Source organism: Equus asinus, chromosome 2 (assembly GCF_041296235.1).
Source record: "Equus asinus isolate D_3611 breed Donkey chromosome 2, EquAss-T2T_v2, whole genome shotgun sequence".
NCBI lineage: Eukaryota > Metazoa > Chordata > Mammalia > Perissodactyla > Equidae > Equus > Equus asinus.
Genome location: NC_091791.1, coordinates 59,557,487 through 59,580,526, shown reverse-complemented (window position 1 = coordinate 59,580,526; position 23,040 = coordinate 59,557,487). Strand labels below are relative to the sequence as shown.

At 44.5% G+C, this 23,040-nt stretch overlaps 1 protein-coding gene across 6 annotated transcripts in view; it reads right to left on the bottom strand.

Moving 5' to 3' along the window:
- Positions 1 to 13,670, bottom strand: part of SGPL1 (sphingosine-1-phosphate lyase 1) — a 51,459-nt gene extending 37,789 nt beyond the window's left edge. For 2 of the 6 annotated variants that reach the window (XM_044756644.2, XM_044756675.2), the window contains exons 1-2: positions 13,540 to 13,670; positions 12,706 to 12,766 (exon numbers count right to left, since the gene is read on the bottom strand). In XM_044756644.2, the coding sequence (XP_044612579.1) occupies positions 12,706 to 12,732 (27 nt within the window). In that variant the 5' untranslated portion in view covers positions 12,733 to 12,766; positions 13,540 to 13,670. Of the gene's footprint in view, positions 1 to 12,705; positions 12,769 to 13,321 lie in introns of all 6 variants that reach the window. The other 4 variants (XM_070489659.1, XM_044756641.2, XM_070489662.1 and 1 more) reach the window with 4 other exon arrangements.
- Positions 13,671 to 23,040: the final 9,370 nt, after the last annotated feature.

Genomic DNA, 23,040 nt, shown 5'->3' with positions numbered 1-23,040 from the left:
CAGTGTTTCGTTGGTTCGAATCCTGAGCGCAAACACGGCACTGCTCATCAAACCACGCTGAGGCAGCGTCCCACATGCCACAACTAGAAGGACCCACAACGAAGAATATACAACTATGTACCGGGGGGTTTTGGGGAGAAAAAGGAAAAAATAAAATCTTTTAAAAAGAAGAAAAATAAAAAATAAATAAATATTGAAACATTAACTGGAGGAGTATGACTTAAAAGAGGAGTATCAAAGAGAACTAAAGAGCTGCAACGCCAAGCAGAGGAACCAGTGAGACATTCCAACATCCTCTCTTCTTCCTGCTCCTCTCACCCTAAAGGAATCAGGCTAAAGATCAAAGAAAAACATTCCCGCTGTCAGACTGATCCATTCTATTGATAATTTCTGAACAGCCACACAGACACACATTCCCTGCCAAAGAAAATGGAGTAATTCTGCTCAGCTGATTATTACACAGCACAAAGTCCGCTAAAGGTGTATGGTCAACACTAAAGTGCGCACAGGCCAGTTTCCTCCGGCTCCAATGACAGCGTGTACCTCTCACACTTCCTGCTTGTCCAAATGTGGACTGCTGGCCACAACACAGACCTGGGCTCCAAGTGGAAGTCTGTCACTCACTAGAGGAAAAATTCAAGACAGTAATGCCTAATAATGTTACTGTAGAGTCACTGTAAAATCAGGATTCTGGGAACACTACTTCCCTACAAAAGGTTAATCTTCCTATCACAGCACAATGTCTTCCTTGCTTTTCTAATATGCCAAACATCCAATCTGCCTCAATTCAGGCTATTTCTCAAGAGTCAATCAGGGCCAAACTGCATTTGCCAATCGCACTGTGAGTTTATTTGTCCTAGAGGCACAGAACCCTGAGGGAGAATCACCAAATAATTGTTTTAACATCTGACAATGTTGAACATCTTTAACTCTCTTATGGTACTAGGTGCTGATAAGAATACAAATAAGAGAGAAGACATAATTTTTCTATCTCCTATGCTATGTAGAAGAGCAATTTCCACATGGTAAGAACTCAATTTATCAACTAAAGTGAAATAATTTCAATACTACATATACTTATGACAGTTTGTTTCGTAAGATCCTAGGAAGTTTCTGCCTCCCGCCTCCCCCATCTCTCCTGGTACCCGCAGAAGAGAATGACTGGTTATTTGTAACCAACTCTGCACACACTGGCACGCTTCTGATGAGCTCACAAGATACATCATGTCATAGGCCATCAGAACTGAAAGGGAGGTTAAAGATCAGTTTAAGACTGCTCTCCGTCCTTCACAGATGAAGACACTGGGGCCCAAAGGTCAGACAGCTCAGAAATGGCAAAGCCAGGTCAAGCCTTCTGGCCCAAAATGCATTGCTTTTTCCACTAGATTTTCCACTGCCCAGTTTTCCAGAGTCAAACTATCAGTGGCACAAACTAGCAGAAGACCAACGGGTTTAAAATGGACAATTCTCATCGTCACATCATCTAGTTTACCCCAGGAGCTGAATTAAGAGCCCAGAGCTTTACTACTCTCCCAAATGAGAAAGACAACACTGCCAAATGACCTGAACGCCGTCCTTCAGCAGCTGAGTGCTTTCGGGCTGTGGACTGCTAGTCAATGGCTTTCTCAAACTGCAAACCTCATTCTTCTCTCAACTACAGACTTACACCACTTATCTGTTTCCAAAAGAAAGACTGAAAGAAATCAGTTTGAAAAGTACTTTAGGAGAGGGCCGGCCCAGTGACGCAGCGGTTAAGTTTGCACGTTCCGCTTCTCAGCGGCCCAGGGTTCACCGGTTCGAATCCTGGGTGCGGACATGACACTGCTTGGCATGCCATGCTGTGGTAGGCGTCCCATGTATAAAGTAGAGGAAGATGGGATCGGATGTTAGCTCAGGGCCAGGCTTCCTCAACAAAAAAGAGGAGGACTGGCAGTAGTTAGCTCAGGGCTAATCTTCCTCAAAAAAAAAAAAATAATAAAAACATTATCCTTTAAAAAAAAAAAAAAGTACTTTAGGAGAGTTAGCTTCAAAATCATAGGGGCCGGCCCCATGGCCAAGTGGTTAAGTTCGCGTACTCTGCTTCAGTGGCCTAGGGTTTCACTGGTTCGGATGCTGGGCACGGACATGGCACCGTTCATCAAGCCATGCTGAAGCAGTGTCCCACACAGCACAACCAGAAGGACCTACAACTAGAGCAAATACCCATGTACTGGGGGCTTTAGGGTGAAGAAGAAGAAAGAAAAAAAGACTGGCAACAGATGTTAGCTCAGGCGCCAATCTAAAAAAAATCATAACATGTGGCTGTTTGAAGGAACCTTAGAGACCATCCTGTCTAACCCATTCCAATGATGAAGAAATTGAAAACTGAGGCTCCAAGACTAATACTACTGTGTCTTCTCTGGGGTCAATCTAGAGGCAGAGTCCCCATCAGAATCTAACTTCTTGTTCAATACTCTTTCCATTTAACCAGTGGAGTATATCAAAGTCATCCAAGGAGCGTTTTCAGAATCCCCCACCCAGAGGTTGAGTAAGTACAAAAATAGAGTGGAGCCCAGAAATACGTATTTTGGAAAACCGTCCCCAGGTGACTGATAGGCATCCCTGGTTAAGAACCATTTCTCTACACTGTAACATGCTCCCTTCTCTCCCCATCCCCTTCTTTTATAAAATAATTACCTGACAGTTGACTGAACATATTACTGACACCCAATCACCAAACTTAGTGGTGATCTCTTTCTTAACAGGGGATAAAAAGACATCGGCCCAGCTTCCTTGAAGTGTTAAAGTCAGGACCCAGCCATGCCAAGCAACAAGATCAACTCACTGCTCCTGGCTAATGTTTATTCTTTGGCCAGACACTAAAGAAAACTAAGTCACAATCTTCCACCTGGCAATGCTGTAGAGAAGAAAGGACTTGTTTTCCTCCTCCTTCCACCTTCTTCACCTCTAACACAACTGCACAGCTCAACACTCAAAAGTTTTCCCAGAAGAGCCAGAAATACGAGCTTTACAGTAGTAATGGGCTGTTGAGGAAAACAAAAACCTGTTTTACCCAATTCACTCACTGCTTTAACGTCTAGAGAGCAAATATACTCTAAAGACTGAGACTCAGGCAGAGAGTGAAGTTAAAACACAGAAGAGAGCCAAGGAATTGATGCAGGTATTCTTACTCTACTTCCGCCCTAAAACACTGACATCAAAGCCAACTGAATCCCATATTCTTTCATAGCAGATTCTGCAGAACTTCAAAGCGCAAAGTAAACAGGTAAGAAAACACTACTGTCTTTAGAGCCTCAAAAGGCATTACAGTTTATCAGCCAAAAGAGATCACAAGCCCAAAGGGAAAACTCCCTTGGGTCATTAAAAAAGTAAGAATTGAGCAACAAAACCAGACAGCCACTCCAACCAACCAGTAACGACTGTGATGCAGAAATTTTGTTGTTGTTGTTTTTGTACTGAGGTAACACTGGTTTATAACATTATATAAATTTCAGGTGTACATCACTATATTTTAATTTCTGTGTAGATTACATCATGTTCACCACTCGAAGTCTCATTACCATCCATCGCTGCACACATGTGCCCTTTTACCCCTTTCACCCTCCCCCCGCCCTCCTTCCCTTCTGGTAACCACCAAAATGTTCTCTGTATCCACTGGCTCATTTGTTGAGGGGTTTTTTAATCTTCCACATGAATCATCATTTCTTAGAGGGTAAAGAGCAAACCGAAATTCCACTATGTGAGGCAAGAGATCCAGGATCTGAGAAGTTCATTTCAAAAAGCTTCACGGTCCACATTTTCCCTTCTAGCCATGCCTCAAGCGTCAGATATACATGCTCAGGACTATTCCACAAGCAAGTACAAATCGAATTGCTCTACACTTAGCACTGAGTATGTAGGCAAAGTACATCACAGAGGTACAATCTTGGCCTCAAAAAGGAGACAGACACGCAATATCCTCAAGCCATGAGGAGTGCACTCACAGAAAATCAAAGCTTCTGAGCTCATAAAAGCTAATGGCCCTAAACATGCCAAAGGATCATTTTAAAAATTTTATTCATTTACTTGTATTTACATGCAAAATCTGCCATGTACAGTAAAAGTTCAAATGACTTCCCTCTCCACTATGGAAGAAACTAGTTTTCCCTCTATATGCACATTCATTTTAACATACCTGATATTATATGATTCCATTTACACGAAATGCTCTGAATAACGAAATCTATAGACAAAAGTACTCTGATGTTTGCCTAGGGCTAGTGGACCGGGAGGACACAAGGCAGCGACTGCTAATGAGAACGGGGTTTCTTCTGAAAATGTTCTCAAATTGATTGTGTGATGGTTGCCTAACTCTGAATATACTAATAACCAATGAATTGTATACTTAAAAAAAAAAAAAAGCACATTATGCCCCAGCAATTCCATTAAATGTTCTCTCAGTTAAGATTCTTTGGATTCATAGGCTTTAAAAAAAAAGAAGCCCTTTCTGAAAAAAGTTTCCAAACAGGCCAAAGACAGCAGAAACTTTGCAATTTCGGAAACAGAGAGTAAAGCTTTGGACTCCAAACAAAATCAACCAAAAGTATCTAATAATAACTTAGAAATTCGCAGAGCAATTATGTATAAACTAGACAAAGAGGGTCATTATTGTCTAAAGGTGTATTTTTTAAAGAGTCTATAAACAGAACTACCAAGTGCTAAAATGATGAAACTTTTAGAAAACACTATTTCCCCTTTGGCAATTCATAAACACAGACTGCATCCACTACCCAGGATATCTGAAAAGGACAGCCACCTCTGGGTATTGTTCTGAACTGACAGCTCATCACGACTCCCGTGGACTCTCCGAGAGTCATGTTAACGGTGTTCTACTGACTGCTGAGGTGTCCTAGAAAGTCTGGACTGGTAATCAAAGCCTTCGACTCTAATTTTAGCTCTCACTTATAAGCTATGTGACCTTTGGCACATTACTGAACTTCTAAACAACTGGATTTTGCTCATCTGCAAAAATAGATGCCATTGTAATAATTCAACAAAAAGTTCACAAGATAAAAAAGACACCACCATCCACTCACAGGGCTGTTGTGAATATAAATGAGGTAAGGTAATAAGAAAATGACTGCAGATAATAAACACTAAATATTTGGTAACTCTGAATCTCTGATGATAAACATTTCCTCTCCTCTTCAGTAAGCTGCAGGGGAAAACCACCTTGACCACGTCCAAGGCAAAGTCACAGGGGGCTGGGAGAAGCTTTCAGTAGTTTGATTTCCAGGCCTATGCTGTATTTTCTTACAGATAATGATAATAAAACACATGTTAACAGTTAGCTACTCCTCAGTTTTATAAGACGGATGTTAACTCTTAGCCCTCAACAATATAATTCAATCAGAAGGTTGCACGTGCGCCCTCACCTACCTACAGAACAGGATTACATCACTTACCTACTATGTTTACAGGTCATAAACCTGGTTTCAGTCATCCAGATGGACTGCTGTTGACTGCTACAGTCATGAGTCTTGGGAAACTATTTGAAATCTTAAATTTATCCAAGAAGGCTAGGAAATACAATCCTAGGCTTTCTCCCACCCTGGCTGTAATACAGCTAGACAAGGAGCAGGTCCACTGTAGCATTCTCATATTTATCCCAGATTCCTTCCTATTAACAGTTTCAAAAGAGAACTTTCTGCTTGCCTCAACTGTCTCAAAGACAGCACCATTAATACTGGAACTCAAGACAGGACTGATGTGTTCCTTTTTAGACCCACCTGCCAAAATACATTTCACAGGAGTGAATTTAAATGCTTTTGGAAAAAACAAAGTTCAAAAATCAGCAAAACTTACCTATAGCGACAACGATAACCTTTGGTGGGCATGAACTGGGAGGGATACAAGGAGCTTGCTGGTATGCTGGACATTTTTCACACCTTAATCTGGGCAGGGAGTACAGTGTACCCATATGCAAATATTTATTGACCTGTACAGTTAAGATTTGTGCCCTTTACTGCATGCAAGTTATCCCTAAAAAAAAAGCTATGTTCTTTTTTCTAGTCCAAAAGTGATTTATTCACTTCACAGGATAATAGGACACAAATAACAGTGACCAGAAGAACAGGCTGGGAGGACTGAGCTGTACAAGAGGCAGGTCACTCTGTCATCACACATTTACAGTTTGCCTATTTCATGACGAAAAGCTCATGTAGCTATATATATTAAGTCAAAAAGCATTATTAAAAAGTGCAACTTAGTAGGTAAGATATAACAATTTTAAATCTGTACGAACCTAGTAACTAAATCTCAAAATATATACAACAGAATCTAACAGAACTACAAGGAGAAACAGACAAATAATTGGTAAGGCAAAGATGTGAAGAAGCAGCCATAAAACAGGAAATCCAAATAGTCAATAAACGTTTAAAAGGACACCACCTCATCAGTAATCAGGGAAATACTTACAGAAATCAATCAGATTTCACCCCTACTGGGTTGGCAAAAAATAAAAAGCCTTATAAATATCAAGTTTGTCAAGCTGTGTATGAACACAAACTCTCACATACTGTTGCTGAGAGTATAAACTGTATCAATCTCTTTAGAAAAGTATGGCACTACTGAATGAAGTTAAGGATTATACCCTTTACAATCTAGCAATTCCACACCTCGGAATAAATCCCAGAAAAACGCTTATAACTGGATCACTTGTCGTATACAAGAAAGCTCATAACTATAATATTCAGAAAAGCCCCAAATTGGAAACAACCCAGATGTCCATCATCAGTAGAATGGATAAATTGTGGCAGTCACATGAAATACTATACAGCAATGAAAACGAGTGAACTAAACTACATGCAACAAGATGCATGAATCTCACAAATAGTGAGCAACACAGGAAAAATCACACAAAATATATATAAACCCATTTATATCAAGTTAAAAAACTAAAATGAGGGTTGCATCTATAGGTGGTAACACAATTTTTTTTTTAAACAGCAAGGGAACAACTATTCCAAAAATCAGGATAGTAGTTATTCCTAGAGAGAAGGGAAGGAGATGTAATCAGGGTGGGGCACAAGGGTTTAGAGGTAAATATTCTATTTCTTAACCTGGTGGTAGATATGTAACTTTTGTTTATTATTATTCTTTAAAATGTAGATGTGTGCTTTACACATTTCGTTTGTATAATCAATTTCACATGAAAATATTTATAAATAAGAAGGCAGGCAAGCCCTTCTCCTTCCTTTCCTCTTCCTGCCGAATGAAACATGAACCTGACAGCTCGAGCTCAAAGCAGCTACCCTGGACGAGGAGGGGATGCACTATGAGCGGTGGAACTTCCTCAAAGACCTAGGAATGGCCATATCTACTAGGAACTGTCTACTCTGGATTTCTCTTACTTTAGAGCATATATTTCTATCTTTTAAAAATCTCTATTACTTTAGATTTTTCTCTTATATACAGTCACGTGCCACTTAAGGATAGGGATACGTTCTGAGAAATGTGTCATTAGGTGATTTCGTCATTGTGCAAACGTCACAGAGTGTACTTACACAACCTAGATGGTAAAGCCTCCTACACACCCAGGCTATTTGGCACTAATCTTATGGGTCCACGGTCATATACGCAGTCTGTTGTTGAACAAAACATCGTCATGCGGTGCATGACTGTAAAGCCAAACCTAATCTTGATTCATTCAGTGATCTGGATAAAGGAAAAACTTTCCAAAAATTAAAGCTGTCCAGCAATGCAAAGAACTCCTTGAGAAGGTATTCTGCACCCACTCCTGGTAGTGTGCTGCAGAAGGGATTCCTACAGCAAGGGAAGCCAGACTGCAGGATTTCTAAAGGCCCTTCAGGCAATTAGGATATAAGACTACGAGGGAAAAGCAGCTCCCGGCAGTTTTCCGGCTTGCCAAAGCTACTGTGACACTTCGCCTCTGAATTTATCCTTCTGTTATCAGTGAGAACATTCCTTTTCTATAACATGCCATGTCCTATCCATTCTTCAAGACTGCTCAAACACTATCTTCTCATTGTGCCTCTCAAAACTAACTTGACCTTGACTTCAGCATGCTGCATCTCCTCCCTTGCTCCTCCACATCCTCTACTACCCAACCTCCTCCAACTCTGCTAGGTGCCTCATGGGGCTGCCCTCCGTGAATTAAATCACCCAGCCTCCCTTATCCTCTGGTTTCAGTTGGGTTTGACCAATGAGAGGCTCCAGCAGGAGATTAGAGGGTGGGAAAAGAAAGAGTCTGAGGTATTTATTCCCCAATTCCCCTCCAGAGAAGCCACTGGTTGGCAATGGCTGCATATTCCTACAGGTTATCCTCTTCTTCAGCTAAGCTCTCTCGAGGTTCTAGAAACTACTCCCTCTCTTGCCCCTTCAGGCCTAAGATTGATAATGGCTCTTAGCCCTGAGGTGTGTCACCAACCTGTTGGTCTCTCTATGTCCTGCCCAGCTTTGTAAACAGTCCCTCCATCTCCTCAATCACACTGTTGAAGTGTGCCAGGAGACAACTGATATACCCAACAAACTACTTTCTGCCTGCACTATTCCATCTTCCCAGATGGCTCCCATATCCCCTTACCCCATAGCACGGTTTTTCTCGCAGTAATTGGGTTCTGTATGTTTCCACATATGAACTGATGCACTGAAAATCAATCCTCTACGGGAAATTCTTAATCCCAGGCTGATTCTCTATTCTGCCACTAATGTGTGTACAAACTGTATGTAATATTAGATTGTGGGCAAAGCCCAATTAAGAAGGTAAAGGTTACTAAAAATTCCTGACACACAGACTGCAAAGCCAAGCTAAATACTGGGATTTGGGGTTTATCTTCTTATAACTGTACTTTCCTTTAGACCAAAGGCTGGAGAAATTATCATACTTGTTATTATGGTTCTGCTTTACTTATAAGATTGGAACAATGCCAAATAGAGTTCCTCCTACAAGCACCACTCAAACTGTCAACAAAATTTTAAACATCCTACCAGTCCCAATGAATTTTCCCTTTCTCTAGACAATCCTACAAAGAAGACACCAGATTCAAATAACAGAAATGAGCTTTTAGTGTTGATATTCCAGTTTATTGCTTAAATCCCATTTGAGATTCAGAAGGAAAGCCTCCCTGAAAAAGATTCAAGGGTCAAAGAGAAAGCTCTAAGATCTGGACTGAAAAACAAAACGAGGGGTTTGCTGTTTCCCAATAAGAAAAGAGTGCTGCACAAACACTGCCGAGAAAGCAGTTCTTAAGAATTTCCTGCACTGCAGAAGATCCTGCTATATGATCTCCTATATTCCAAAGCAGCAGGACTTGATCCATGGGCAAAACAACCCAAAGTAACACTGTAACAGACCCATTTAACTCAAAGAAAAGACTCATCCCCCACCTACATGAATGCATGGGCTACAGATACCCTTATCTGTATTAAGGAACCCGAGACCACAGTTTCTCAACCTGGGCACTACTGACATTTTAGGCCTGATAATTCTTGGTTGAGGGGACTGTGTATATAGTAGGACGTTCAGTCGCACCCATGACCTCAAGTACTCAAGCGTGACAACGAAAAATGTCTCCAGACATTGCCAAAGGTCCCTAGGGGGCAAAATTGCCTCTGGTTGAGAACCATGGCTCTAGATAAACAATTTTCACTCAAACTCCACCCAGCACTACCAGGGCACATATGATGACCTTGATTCATCTATTTGGATGGGAAAAGAGGAAAGTCACCTAAGAAAGGAGACTTATCTTTACAAAGTACCTTTGTCTGAAAAGCTACAAGTATTTGGCAACTTACAAAGTGATACCCTACCCTGGCATTGGGAAGGACAAGAATATGGATGAAAAGGATGGTTGCCAAAAATGGAAAAGGATTGCTAAAAAATTGCCCAACTTGAATTCCCTCTGAAAGGATCGCAATCCTCAGATGAATACTCCTCATTTTATTCTCTCTGCAACATAGGTGGAAAGTCTTACAGTCCATGACATACGAGCAAATGAAAAAAGGCAGGCAAACCACCCTCACTGAATGAGGACAAAATTAAGGTCAGGAAGGGACTGGGGGCTGACAGTCCAAGCACATTAGTCTGGAATACAAGGTTTGTCATATACAGACTCCAGCTGATCTTCAAGTATTATTTTCATAGCATGCTACCAATACAAATGTTTTCAATCTTATCAGACCCAATGCCCTCTATTTATAACAAATATTTTGTAATGCAATGCCCCTTTATTATTCTCAAGTGAAGATCAGTGATTACAACATGATACCTATAGACATCACTTTTTAAATTTCAAAATAATGTGTTAACTGCAGTATAAGAAGATTTGTATAATAAAACATGTATTTTCAGACAACACTATACTAGAAGAAAAAAGCAAGCGCACACGCGTGCGCACACACACACACAGAGATTTCCACAGCGCCCCCTAGAGAGCGGAGCTATCCCATCCCCTCTGCTCTACACAAGCCCTCTCCCATCAGTGCGAGGTCAGCAACCTCTGTCCCTTATGGTGAACGCGACCCAGAGGCAGAGTCACAAAGTAGGGAAGAGGAAGAGATCTGAAGTCACCAACCGTGGCTAAAAACATGGGTACACCACTTCACTACTGTTGGACCCTCTCTGAGTCTAGTTTTTCACCTATAAAAGGAGGATGTGGCATACTTTTCAAAGAGTTTTTGTGAAAACTAAATGACTATGTAGAGTATCTATTTTTCTACCCAACATGTAAAATATGCTCAATAAATGTCAGCCATCAGACAATTCAGCTATCCTGAATCCATTCTGTACTCTGTCCTCGCTTATGCCCATCTTATGGCCCCAACAGAAAGGATGGATGACAGGACATCCATTTGTCAGAGATACTCTAAAAAGGATTCATATAGACAATATAAGCAAGAAGTTGCATCACATGATTTCTAAGATCGTTTCTAATTCTGAGATTGTGCAACGTGCTGCCCTGCTTTGAGGTTATTTTTTATTAACTGAGGTCCTTTCTTCCCCATTAAAGGGCCAATAACATGTCTTACGCACATATAAAGTAGCTGGAGAAACACCCTGAACTCAAATCATGACGGCAGAGCGCCCCCACTGAACACCCAGGCCTGGGTCATTGGTTCTCTAGCACTCAGCCTCAAAGAGCACAGGTACAGTCAAGGAAGGAATAACACCTTTTCCAGTGAAAACACCTCAAGCAACATGTATAGTGTCTTCAGAGAGTGATAATTCTCGAGGGCCAGTTGTTATCCACGTGAATTAATTTGAGGAAGTGAAAAGCAGTGGCAACAGCTAGAGAAACACTTCAAAACAAAACTGATTCCAAAGTCAATATTCTGAATAAAAGCACTCACTGCTCCAATTGTTAAAGGGAAAACACAGGCCCAAGCACCATAAGCACATCTCCAGGCATGGAGGAACATCCTACCTGCATATAGGAATCTGAATCTACATAAACATACTGATCTATAAGAGGAAACCAGAAATTGCCAATTGTTACAAATCATTCTGCGTTAACCTTCCAAGGTGCTAACAAGTGCTTATCTTTGAGAAGTAGAATTACTGGGGGTTGCCCTTTTGCTTATAGTTTCCAATTTTTCTAACATATTGCTCTTGTAATAAAAATTTAAAATTACATAAGGCTATTTATTATCTACTGACAATTCATGAAATTGGAGGAAAGAAACTATTTTAGGTGAACTCTTCACCATGATCTGTGGGTAAACCAAGGATTTATCTATGTCTCCAAAATCATCCTTGCTCCCCACCTCAAACCAGAACTAATCTCGACTTAGTTCCCCTCTCTATCCTTCCCGGAGACCTCACGGGTTCTGCCACTACAGGAAGTCAGCACTGAGTTTAAAAAAAAACTGCCTATTAGTTTTGCAAATTTCCCAGCAAGAGCTACCAACTCTCTGGGACAGTGAGATAAAGAGAGGGAAAGGAATAGTTTTTAAATTAATGTTACAAAAGAGACATCAGACCCAGAGAAGTGACTTATTAACAACTAAACAGACATTTTCACTATATAGCTATTTGAAAACCATGGGCTCCCCACAATTCTCACACTAAAGAGCCTCTATAGAATCATAAACGTCCCAAGAATAAAACGTCGTTTTGGTAAATACTCATTTGGCAATAAATGAGTATTTATTTCTCCTTGCTCAGTAAAAAATAACACAGAAAGATCTCAGAAGGAGAGAAAGCAACAGCCTCTACCAAAGCAGGCATACTCCTCGCCCAAAAAAAAGAAAAATTCAAAGTACTTCAATTCAAAAAGCATTTGCTAAGCACTTGCTGTATACAAAACACCATGATAGGTATTTATTCATCTCTAAACAAATAAGACATGATATCTGCCGACTGGGGAATTATAACTCTAGTCTGGGAAACATACACTTATAAACTAACATAGGGCAGATCCACACAAACTGTAACAGCAGCTTTAAAATTGCTCTGGTAGTATGGGAAGGGAGAGATTAAAATCAACTGCAAGAACTCTGAAAAAGATTCTTCATATATATTTCACATATTTAATTCAGTCATTTATCCATCTTAATCATTGAACCCAAAATAAAACGTGGCAGAAATGCTCAGCTACCAAAAGCAACCATCAGAGGGGAAATCCACACACTCAGATCCCTGGGACTAAAAATAAAACTTAAGGGACAAGTGCCCTATAACCAGGCCGGCGTGTGGGAAAGACTCACCGACATCAGAAGGTCGGTACCCGGCATCTTCCTCTTCAGCCGTCCTCTCAGCGCCCCCGCTCTGCAAAAGGGAACCGGCTTTGTTTACTTCTAAAGCTTTAAACTGTCTCGTCGGCCCGCCTAGACTCCACAGAGCAGTCAAAAAACAGTTCTCTCCCTCCTTCGAGACCTCAGATTTCACTCCCAGATATCACACTCCACCCCCGCACCCCAACCCAGCGAATCAGAATCCTGCTGCCACTGTACTTCCCTCCCACGGCGGAGCAAACGCATCCAGACCCAGCCTCCCACAAAGCAATCCACCCAGGTGGATACCCCGGGGGACGCCCAACCCGCCCCCGACCAGGCCCGGGCCCCCAAAGCCCAGACTATTCAACCCAACGGGGCGGAGGATCGGACGCGACAGGCAGCCCAGTCCCAGGGTCCAGCCTCCCTGGACTCCCTTTAGAAACCACAGGGCCTCGCTCGACTTCATTCCTCCCTGCCCAGAACCCCTTCTTCTCTGGCGAAGGGTCAGAAGTCCTGCCCGCCCCAGGTGCACTCCTACCCGCCGTGGGAGTGGGCTTTCAGACCCCGCCCCACTCCGCCCTGCGCCCTCCCCGACCCGCTCGCGAACCTGCCACTCACTCGGACCTCGGGGGTCGGCGCCCGCCCCGCACCCCGACTCGGCATCCGCCAGCCCCTAAGTCCCGCGCGGCCCTTCCTCCCCTGTTCGCCCACTACAACCAGGACGCCCGCCACCCAGTGCGGACCGGCCTCCCACTCAGGCTCGACTCTCCCCCACCCCAACCCGAATCCCTCCTCCCTGCTCCCCAGCCGCTGCGGCCACTCCACCTCCTGAGCCCAGACCCAGCTTCCCCGCGCCTTCCCTCGGGCACTCTTTCGCCGGCCCGGCTCCACCTCAACACGCGACAGCCTTGCGGGCGGCGGGCCGCGAGCTCCCCCTGGCGCCGCCGCCGAGGAGATTGGAGGTCCGGCCGCCGCGGCCCCGCCCCTCCCGCCCGCCCGGAAATGGCTCCCCAGCGCCGGCGTGCGCCGCCCCGCCGCCGGCCGCGCGCACGCCCCGGCCCGGGAGCGAGGCCGCCTCCCCTCCCGGCCCCACGGCGCGTGCGCGCCGCCCTCAGCCCTGGCAAGGGAGGGTGTACGGGCGCTCCTGGGAAGCTTGCACCGGCCCGCCCCGGTGGTCACCACCTTCTCCTTCAGGCTGCTTTCTAAAAAGCCTAGTTGCTGGTCACATTTGGTCGCTTGGAACTCCTGAGAGAGTCGGCCTGCAGAGCTCTGTACAAAGTGATCCAAAATAACAACTCGAGGTGGGTCTCTAGAGAGCCCTTTGGGATTTTAATGGGTGACTTAGAGATTTGCCCCTTGTCTCTTTCCTGGAGACTTCCATCGAGGTCAGTGATGCTTGAAGAAAAATGACATGAAAACTCCCTTAGTGAAAATACGTCCGCAGCCTCCTCTCCTCCCACAAAATTGGAGAACAGAAACTACAGGTGTTGGGCAAAAATGCTACCAATCCTGCTTTATTTTCTTGAGCAATGTTGGGAATCATCACCAGGAACATAAAGGTCACCCTTCATTTCCAGATGAAATAACAAAATCTCAAATACATTTTTCATGACTTGCCCGTGTCAACATGGCACAAATTTAGCAGAAGTGGAAGGCAGCATAGTTGCATGTAACTGATCAGTGATCTGCATACAGTATTTTTTTCACCAGATTTTTAAAATGACACCAAGATGGAATCTTGAAATCTTAGCAAAAATGACGCTAATGAGAGTACCCAATTCCATCCCTTTGCAAAATATTGTCATGACACTAATTTAGGCTGTCATGACTACCGTTATTATCTTCATCTGGTGCTCCTAGGATGAAATTCTTTGTTATCACAGCTGCCCTCCTCTGAACACCCTCTCAGCACTTCCACATTTCCAAGCCATAATGGTTATACCCTGAAAGAGTCGAGCAGGTTCTCTCTGGGCTGCCTCACCCTCCCCCCATCAGAAGTTGCAGACATCTCTACCATCTAGAGCTCCTGAATCAGGCACCGACACCCCATACCCTTACCCCGCTTGCTGCTGTTCCCATAGACATGCATTCTCAGTGTTGAAGGGTCAGAAAATGTTCCAGGGCCTCCTGCCAATGCCTACTCATCAAGAGCTACTTTGGGATTCCAGGCGTGTCCTCCCCCTTCCCCATCTTCCACCCCTCTGCTCTCTTTCTTCTTCAGATCCTGGGATCTGGTATCACTGCTCTCCTTCTTAGCTGCCACCTCTCATCCTAATCATGTAGATTAATCTAGAATCTCTGTACCCACCAACTGGAGAGCAAGATACACGTCTAACTCCTCCCTACACTCTACAGTACAACTTCACTCGTCCTCCACACACAGTAGGAGTCTGTTCATTCTTCCAAGATGAACGAACCAATTCAACCATATCGACTAATCTTTATTGTTATAAACTGAATGTTTCTCCCCCCAAAATTCATGGTTGAAGCTCTAACCCCCAGTGTGATGGTGGAGGCCTCTGGAAAGTAATTAGGTTTAGATGAGGTCATGAGGGTGGAGCTCCCATAATAGGATTAGTGTCCTCACAAGAAGAGAAAGAGAGATCAGAGTTCTCTCTCTCCACGCATGCACAAGGGGGAGATCATATGAGCACACAATGAAATGGCAGCCATTTGCAGGCTAGGAAGAGGCCCTCACCACAAAATGAATCTGCCAGCACCTCGATCTTGGACTTCCCAGCCAGCATAACTGTGATAAATAAATGTCTATTGTTTAAGCCACTCAGTGTATGACGTATTCATTATAGCAGTCCAAGCTGACTAAGATACTTACTTTGCCAACAACTACACTAGACACCTTTACATCTACGGCCCTGTTTATGTCTCAACTTGCCCAGATCAGGTGACTCATTATCTCCCAACTTATCAACAAGGACACTAGGGCCCAGAGAAGGTAAAAGGTTATCCCAAAGAAATACAGGAGGAGGGGGTAGAGTTCAGATGGGAAGTTAAGGTTTCAGATTTTGCAGGGAGGACCTAAAATATGCTTGTTGTTTAATTAGAATCAAAGACTGTTAGAGCTAGAGAAGTCTTCAGCTATTCTCCAGCTGAATCCCATAGTAGATACAGGAAGAAACTGAGGCCAAGAGAGGAACGTGACTCCTGGCAGTTCCTGGCAGAGCCCGGAAGCCGAATGTGCGTGTGTGTGTGTGTGTGTGTGTGACTTCAGGCTCCTCTGCACCTCTGCCCCACACTCCCCCTGACTGCAGAATAACGTCAAGGATCACAAGAGGATCATCAAGTAGGAAACAGCCAGAGACAAAGGATGCATGAGGATTAAGGGAGAAAACTTCAGCCTTCACAGGAGAATCACATTGTACCAAAATGGAACAAAATCCCCACTGACTCTCGGTCCTACATGTCCTGGCTATATTGGTGGGCCCCTGGGGGAAAGCAAGAGAAAAGAGAGTAAAGAGGATATAAATAAAAGAGGGAATTATAGATCAGAGAGAAGAGGAATAGGAAAAAGCAAGAAGTATGGGCTAAAGAGGCCCATGCCAACCTTCTTCTCTCCTGCAGACACTCCCACAGTAGGGGCTTCAGAAATTCTGCAAAGGAGGGGCTCAGCTGGCTGGTGGGAGGCAGAGGTGGGGTCATCTGGGGCTTCGACGCTCAGAGTGTGGTTTCCCGATCGGGAGCACTGGCATCACCTGGGAACATTAGAAATGCAGGTTCTTGGAGCCCCACCCCAGACCTACTCAATCTGAATCTACATTTTAACAAGATCTCAGGTGATGTCTATGTACAGTAACGTTGAGGAGTACATCCCTGGACATCCTGCTTGTAGAGAAAGCACAGTGTCTTCACAAGATTTTGTGTCTGTCTGGGAGAGTTTAAGGAGGTTGATGAAGAAAACATATGGGGGACGAGGAGGAGAACTAATGCTCCCCAAGTGGCCTTCGGTGCCATTGTGGTGCCTTCCAGGATAACAAAAGATGAGAGAGATTAGAAATGCCTGTGGGGAGCCCGTGAGAGACTGAAAGTCCTGCTGATGACAAAGGCTTTGCAGTGGCGGGGGTGGGGCAGAGCACAGAAGAAGATGGTCTGGGATTTTTTCCCCATACGGCTTCTTTTAAAACAATTCATGCCAGCATATCTGGTTCTGCTTAAAATGGCAGCTATCCAGCTATAAGTACTGACACCGCTCCCCCCATACATGAGCACACACTCCCCACTCTAAGAAGCAGGAGCACGCTACCCATGCCTCCTTTCCTGTCCCTGACACCCCCACCCAACTGGGGACCCTCTGTGGAAGCTCAGCTCAGGGCAGAGCTGTGGGCAGATCTTAGGGAGTTTGTAGCTTCTGAACCCCTGAACCCTTCCTGGAAAGGAATGGCCCACAGGAAAGCCCCCTGAGGACCTCCACTCACAGAGCCTAGAATGCCCTGCCCAAGGAGGGCCAGGAAACCAGCCAAGAGCAGCAGGCTGGGATGGTCACAACAGAATGGCCACCAGGGAAGGAGAGCTAAGGGCCAAGAAGACATGGGAGTACTGGGGACAGGGAGCATGTGCCAAGAGGTTGCCACCATGGGATGAACAGCAAGGCACAGTGGGTCACTGAGGTACAAATCCAAGGTGCCAATTCAGCCAAAAGTCAGAGTGGCCAAGCCCTGAGAAACAAGAGTTCTTTCCCAAGGAAGCCCAGCTTTCCTGAGGAAGCCCCCCGTTGCTATCCAGGCTGCACAATCACTCCCAGCAAAGCATCAAAACCGGAGAGTGACTGCTCATTGAAAACCAAATAAATACAGACTTCCTCGGGCAGAAGGAAACTGGCTGGGGCCGGCAATGACAGAACAGCTTTGAAGGTGGACAGGCCGGCCTCCACCTAGAGATCACTGGGTGGCCTCAGGCAAGTTGGTTTAACTGTCTGAGCCTGGGCTACCTTGGTTATAAAACAAAGGTTAATAGCATCTACCCTAGGACTGTGGTATCAATTGCAGGAAACGGATGCATGTACCCGACACAGGGTCCAACCCCAGTAGGCACTCAGAACTATTAGTCTAACCCCACCGTGCATGTCCAGGGGGAGCCCAGGTAAGACTCCAGCCTGCACTCTGTGACTGGCTAAACCAAGTCCAGCCCTCTCGCCTTGTTGCTCTAGGCCTGGCTTTAATCCTCATCAGGCCCTGATCTGGATAGGTTGATTAGTCCTTCCAATGTGCCCCTTACCCCATCTAGGGAAACCTGGGCCTTTTCAAGGCGTGTCCAAGAGCTACAGATCTACTGTTTTCCTGCAGGTTTTGTTGTTTGTACATCAGTAAGTCCCAAACCAACCTCAACACCCAACACCCAAACCAGACCCTGCACCCCCTGTTTGCAACAAATATATGTTGTAACTCCCTTTTACTATTCTGAAATCAAATTCTTATGCGCCTACCTACACATATAATTATTTTACAAATATAGTACCCTAACTTTAAAAGTGAAAGGCATGATAATAAAATCATACATGAAGTTGGCAGATGCACGAACTTAAAATGGGTAAATATGCATTTCAGAGAAGGCAGTATTTGTCTTTTTCCTCTATATTTGACATTTTGAATAAGGGCTAAATTAGGATCTCTATAGAACCACATAAAATCATCATGAAAGGGAAAGCTACAAATGCAGACTTGCGGAGAGGTGTCTTGGTGACCCAACTGCTATGTGAGCCACGTTGCCAAAGGCGATGTGATTTTCCAGAACAGTGCATTAAAAGTTGATGAAGTCCCAAACAAAATGAAGGATAACTGACATGCAACTTTCAACAAGGTAGTTGTGCTCCAGTAAGGGTGTATAATAAAACCACATTTCTAAAGAAACCCAATTCTTGTATGTTAAGTGAAACTGAGTTTTTGACTCGTGTGCTTATGAGCTGTCTTTTCACCCATGTGAATGTTCTGGCAAGACATTCAAAAGACGTGCAGGACTCAGGACAATTCCTCACTGTTAAGGGCTGCCCTTGTAATATCTGCATTGCAAGACATTTAGCATCCATCAATGAAAGCCAGAGGAACTACCCCCAACGCTGTGACAACCAAAACTTTTTAAATTTTCGAGATGCCCTCCAGGGAGCTGAGACCCCACATTGTGGACTGATAATAGGAATGGAGTCTAGCACAAGCCTCATCTTATAGTTAAATATCTGTCAAGCATCCAGGCCAGTGCTTCCCAGCTAGCATCAAACATCAGAATCTCCAAGGAGCTTTTCAAAATCCACGTCAGGGCTCTTCTACAGACCTAGTGAGTGAAAAGTAGGGCCCACACATCTGTATTTTGAACACCCCTGGGTAGAAGCTGCTAAATTCTGTTCATTTCCACCCATTTCTATGCCTTGGTCCAACAGCTGGTGGAGATTGAACCTAGAATTCCTGACATTCCAGCCCAGAAGGCCAGGCCCCAAACTGCAGTGAAAGCTATGGCTTCTTGTGGTTGTTCTGGGACTCACACACTGTGTAGCTCTGGATGCACCATTTACCCTCTCTGGGTTCAATTTCCTCACCTCAAAATTGAGCAGAGAGGAGAAACTGTTCTCCAGCTCTGTCAGTCCAGAATTCTCTATGCTCCACTTGAGTTACACTACCTGTAAGCCTCTGTTTGGAAACTCTACCTCTCTGTCCCCAGGTTCCCAGGAAGGGCCCCTGATCACATGGTTGTTTGGTTGGGGAGGGTGTCGTCCTGGTGGTCCTGCTCTGAGGATGAGCAGTGTGGCCAGAATGCCCTGGGAGGCCAGGTCCCTCTCTCCCTCCTGCTCAGTGTTGACACAGATGGGACACAACAAAGAGGCCCAGCATAATGTAAGTCTTGGGTAAACAGAGGAGCAAGAAGATAATTAGGAACCTTGGCCCATGGTAACTTCTTACCAAGCCCTGCAGAACCGGTTTCCAGGGCTGACTCACTCAAAAAGGCTGGGCTTTGGATGGCTGGGTAGCTCAGGGGTCAGGGTAGGAGGAGAGGGCGTGCATCTCCACAAAGGGATGAAAAAGCTTTTGTGTATGTCTTTAAAAATGGAATTAACGTAATTTTCTCTAGTAAGTTTTTTAAAAACTAAGGGCAGTTATTCCCCATGCTCAGGGAAACTGACCTAGGCAGGGGGATCAAGGGCAGCTCGAGCTGGGAGTGCAGAATGACCAGGAGTTAACCAGGCAGAGAGGGGCAGAAAGAGCATTCTGGCTGAGGGAACTGTATATGCCAAGTCTCAGTGTTGGGTGCAGGAAGGCCAGTGTGGCCCGGAAGAGACAAGATTAAAGGGAAGGAGAGGGAGAGGCTGATGTGCAGGTCAGTAAGGACATATGTGTAGGGCAGGTGTCCAAATGCACATGCCTTCAGGGGCCCAGGCAGGTAATGTGACTGCTACCATTTGGGAACGTAGGCCTTAGGTTCATTCGTTCACTCATTGAATGAATGATGCTAGGTTGCAATATCATGGGCAGGGAATGCATCATTGAGCAAACATAGATCCCTGCCCTCATGCAACTTACATTCTAGTGGAAAGAGACAGACAAATAAACATGATAAGCAAACTACATGGTAACTTAGACAGCGCCAAGAGCTATGGAAAAAGAAGCAGCAAAGCTGAGTATGGGAGATAGAAAGTGTGGGGCCTGGGACAGATGTCATGGGTGCTAGAGGGGTTGCCCACAGCCGCCTGCTTGCCCAAGCTCTGTTGGAAGACAGGCCATTGCTGCAGAGGGGAGTGATGCGCTCCCTACAGCAGAAATGATGCACAGTGCTGACACCCAATCACATCTCCTCACATCCTCTGGGCACTGGGAGGCAGATGCAATGTGCTGATGGCTCTCTATTCTTAGTTAGCAACAGGAAACAGCAAACCAGCATAATTTCTGGACAAAAAGAACTCAAAAATGTTGTAGGACCATGTTGTTTTCTTGTTGCAATCTGCATAATTAATCTTGTGGCCATGACGTAATTCGCTGAGTCGCCCCTTTTTGTTAATTCCATCTTTATTTCCCCAAGATGGAGCAAAAATCTCTACTTGTATGGTGATTATCAAGAGATCTAAAAGGTCACAAAGGGGAATATGACCAAGGAACTCCCAGAACTTTAAGCAACTCATTCAATTGTTTTGAGGTTTCGTTTTTTAATTGAAATATACCGTACATACAGACAAGCCCACAAATCAAACAGTAGAGCTTGATGAATATTCACAGGGTAAGTACCAGTGTTCAGCACCCAGATCAAGAAACAGAGCATTGCCAGTTCAATTTTATTTTTTAAAAAATGCAACTGAGGACTAGATGAAGATGGTAAGCCTCCTGTTGGAGACCTCAGGGCCTTGTAGGACACAGCATGTTGATCTTTATCCAGAGAGCAGCAAGCAGCCATTGAGGTTGTTTCCATCAAGTTGCTGACTGTATCACATTTGTGTTTTAAAATAATCCCTCTGCACAGTGTGGAGAACGGCTGGAGAAGAACCAAATGGGCAGACTGGTTACAAGGTTTTTGCATTCATCTCAGAGAGAACGAAGATAGTTGGTTCTAGGGTAGAATAATGGCATAAGATTGAAGATGAACTCTTGGAAAATCAGGTAACCGATTAAAACAAGGTTTCCAGAGCCACAGGCTACTCTGTACCCTGGTGAGCAGGGTCCCGGGTGTACCCTCAAGTAAGGAGCCTCTGGGGAGAAGTCACATGCAAAGCTCAAGGCAAACTGACCCACATCTACGGGCTATACCTTTGACTTGTTACAGCAGGATCGAGGTATGTCTCCCCTAGCCATGGGATTCTTTCTGAGTTGATGGTTTCCCAAAAAATAGAGTTGGTTGCAGTCGTAATCAATAGTAATGCATCTATGCTGTCGCTGTTTCTGTCTACCCCAGTCTTAGGGGTGGAATTGTGTCCTCCAATAAGTCCTATGTTGAAGTGCTAACCCCTAGTATCAGAATGTGACTTTGTTTGGAAATGGGGTCACTAAAGATGTAATTAGTTAAGATGAGGCCATTCTGGAGTAGGGTAGGTCCCTAATCCAATTTAACTGTGTCCTTATAAAAAGACAAAATTTGGACACAGACGTGCATAGGGAGAATGCCAGGTGAAGATGAAGGCAAAGATCAGGTGATACTTTTAAAAGCCAAAGAACAACAAATATTGCCAGGAAACCACCAGTCTCGGGGAGAGGCGTGGAACAGATTCTCCCTCACAGCTCTCAGAAGGGCTCCTTACAAGTCCCTCCAATACGCAGATCATGCCAGTCCTTTAAAGCAAGTTGTTTATAGCTAATGGATCTACTCCTGACCCCAGCTAGCCTCCTCCTGGGAAGCCTTACAAAGTTTCTAGCTGGGAACCAGTCCTGTCGACACCTTCATTTCAGACTTCTAGTCTCCAGAACTGTGAGACAATAAATTTTTGTTGTTCAACCTACGCGGTTTGTGGTACCTTGTTTCAGCAGCCCTGGCAAATTTATATACCTAGATCCACAAACTAGCCCCAAACATTAATAGGTTGACAAAGGACAAATGAGAAGGGTGGGTTGACATGACCGTTCCTAGTAGACTCATATTTCCTCGCGGCATCCAAGTGTGGTTGGGATGGGGGAGTCTCTAGAAGCCCTGAGGTCCACTATCACCTGGCTTCCTGGTGGGCAAAAGCAGCCTGAAGCTAGCCGTTGCAGAACTGCTCTAGTGGACGGCTACATTCAGTTTGGGATACAAACCAACACTTGCCACTGAGGGACAGATGTCGCAGGGGGCACTACGGACGAAATCATTCACTCAGACATATTTCAAATGCCCATTCTTGGGGCCGGCCCCGTGGCCGAGTGGTTAAGTTCGCACACTCCACTTCAATGGCCCAGGGTTTTGCCAGTTCGAATCCTGGGCGCAGACATGGCACCGCTCATCGAGCCATGCTGAGACCGCCTGCCATATGCCACAACTAAAAGGACCCACAACTAAAAAAATATACACAACTATGTACCAGGGGGCTTTGGGAGAAAAAGGAAAAAAATAAATAAATAAAATCTCAAATGCCCATTCTTACTATCCACTTTCCATGTAATTCAAGTATTTCTTACATTTAAACCATTTGCCCTGGCTGCCTGTTCAAATATCTAACTCCACATTACTTGGTTATTGCATCATCTTAGAGCCAAATAAACTCATTCATTCGAATATTCTTCAAGTCCCTCCAATATACAAATCATGCCAGTCCTTTAAAACAAATTGCTTGTAGATAATAAGCCTACTCCTGACCCTAGCTATCCCCCTCCAGGAAAGCCTTACAAAGTTTCTAGTTGGAAACAGAAGGCCCTGAGGGGATTGCCTAAT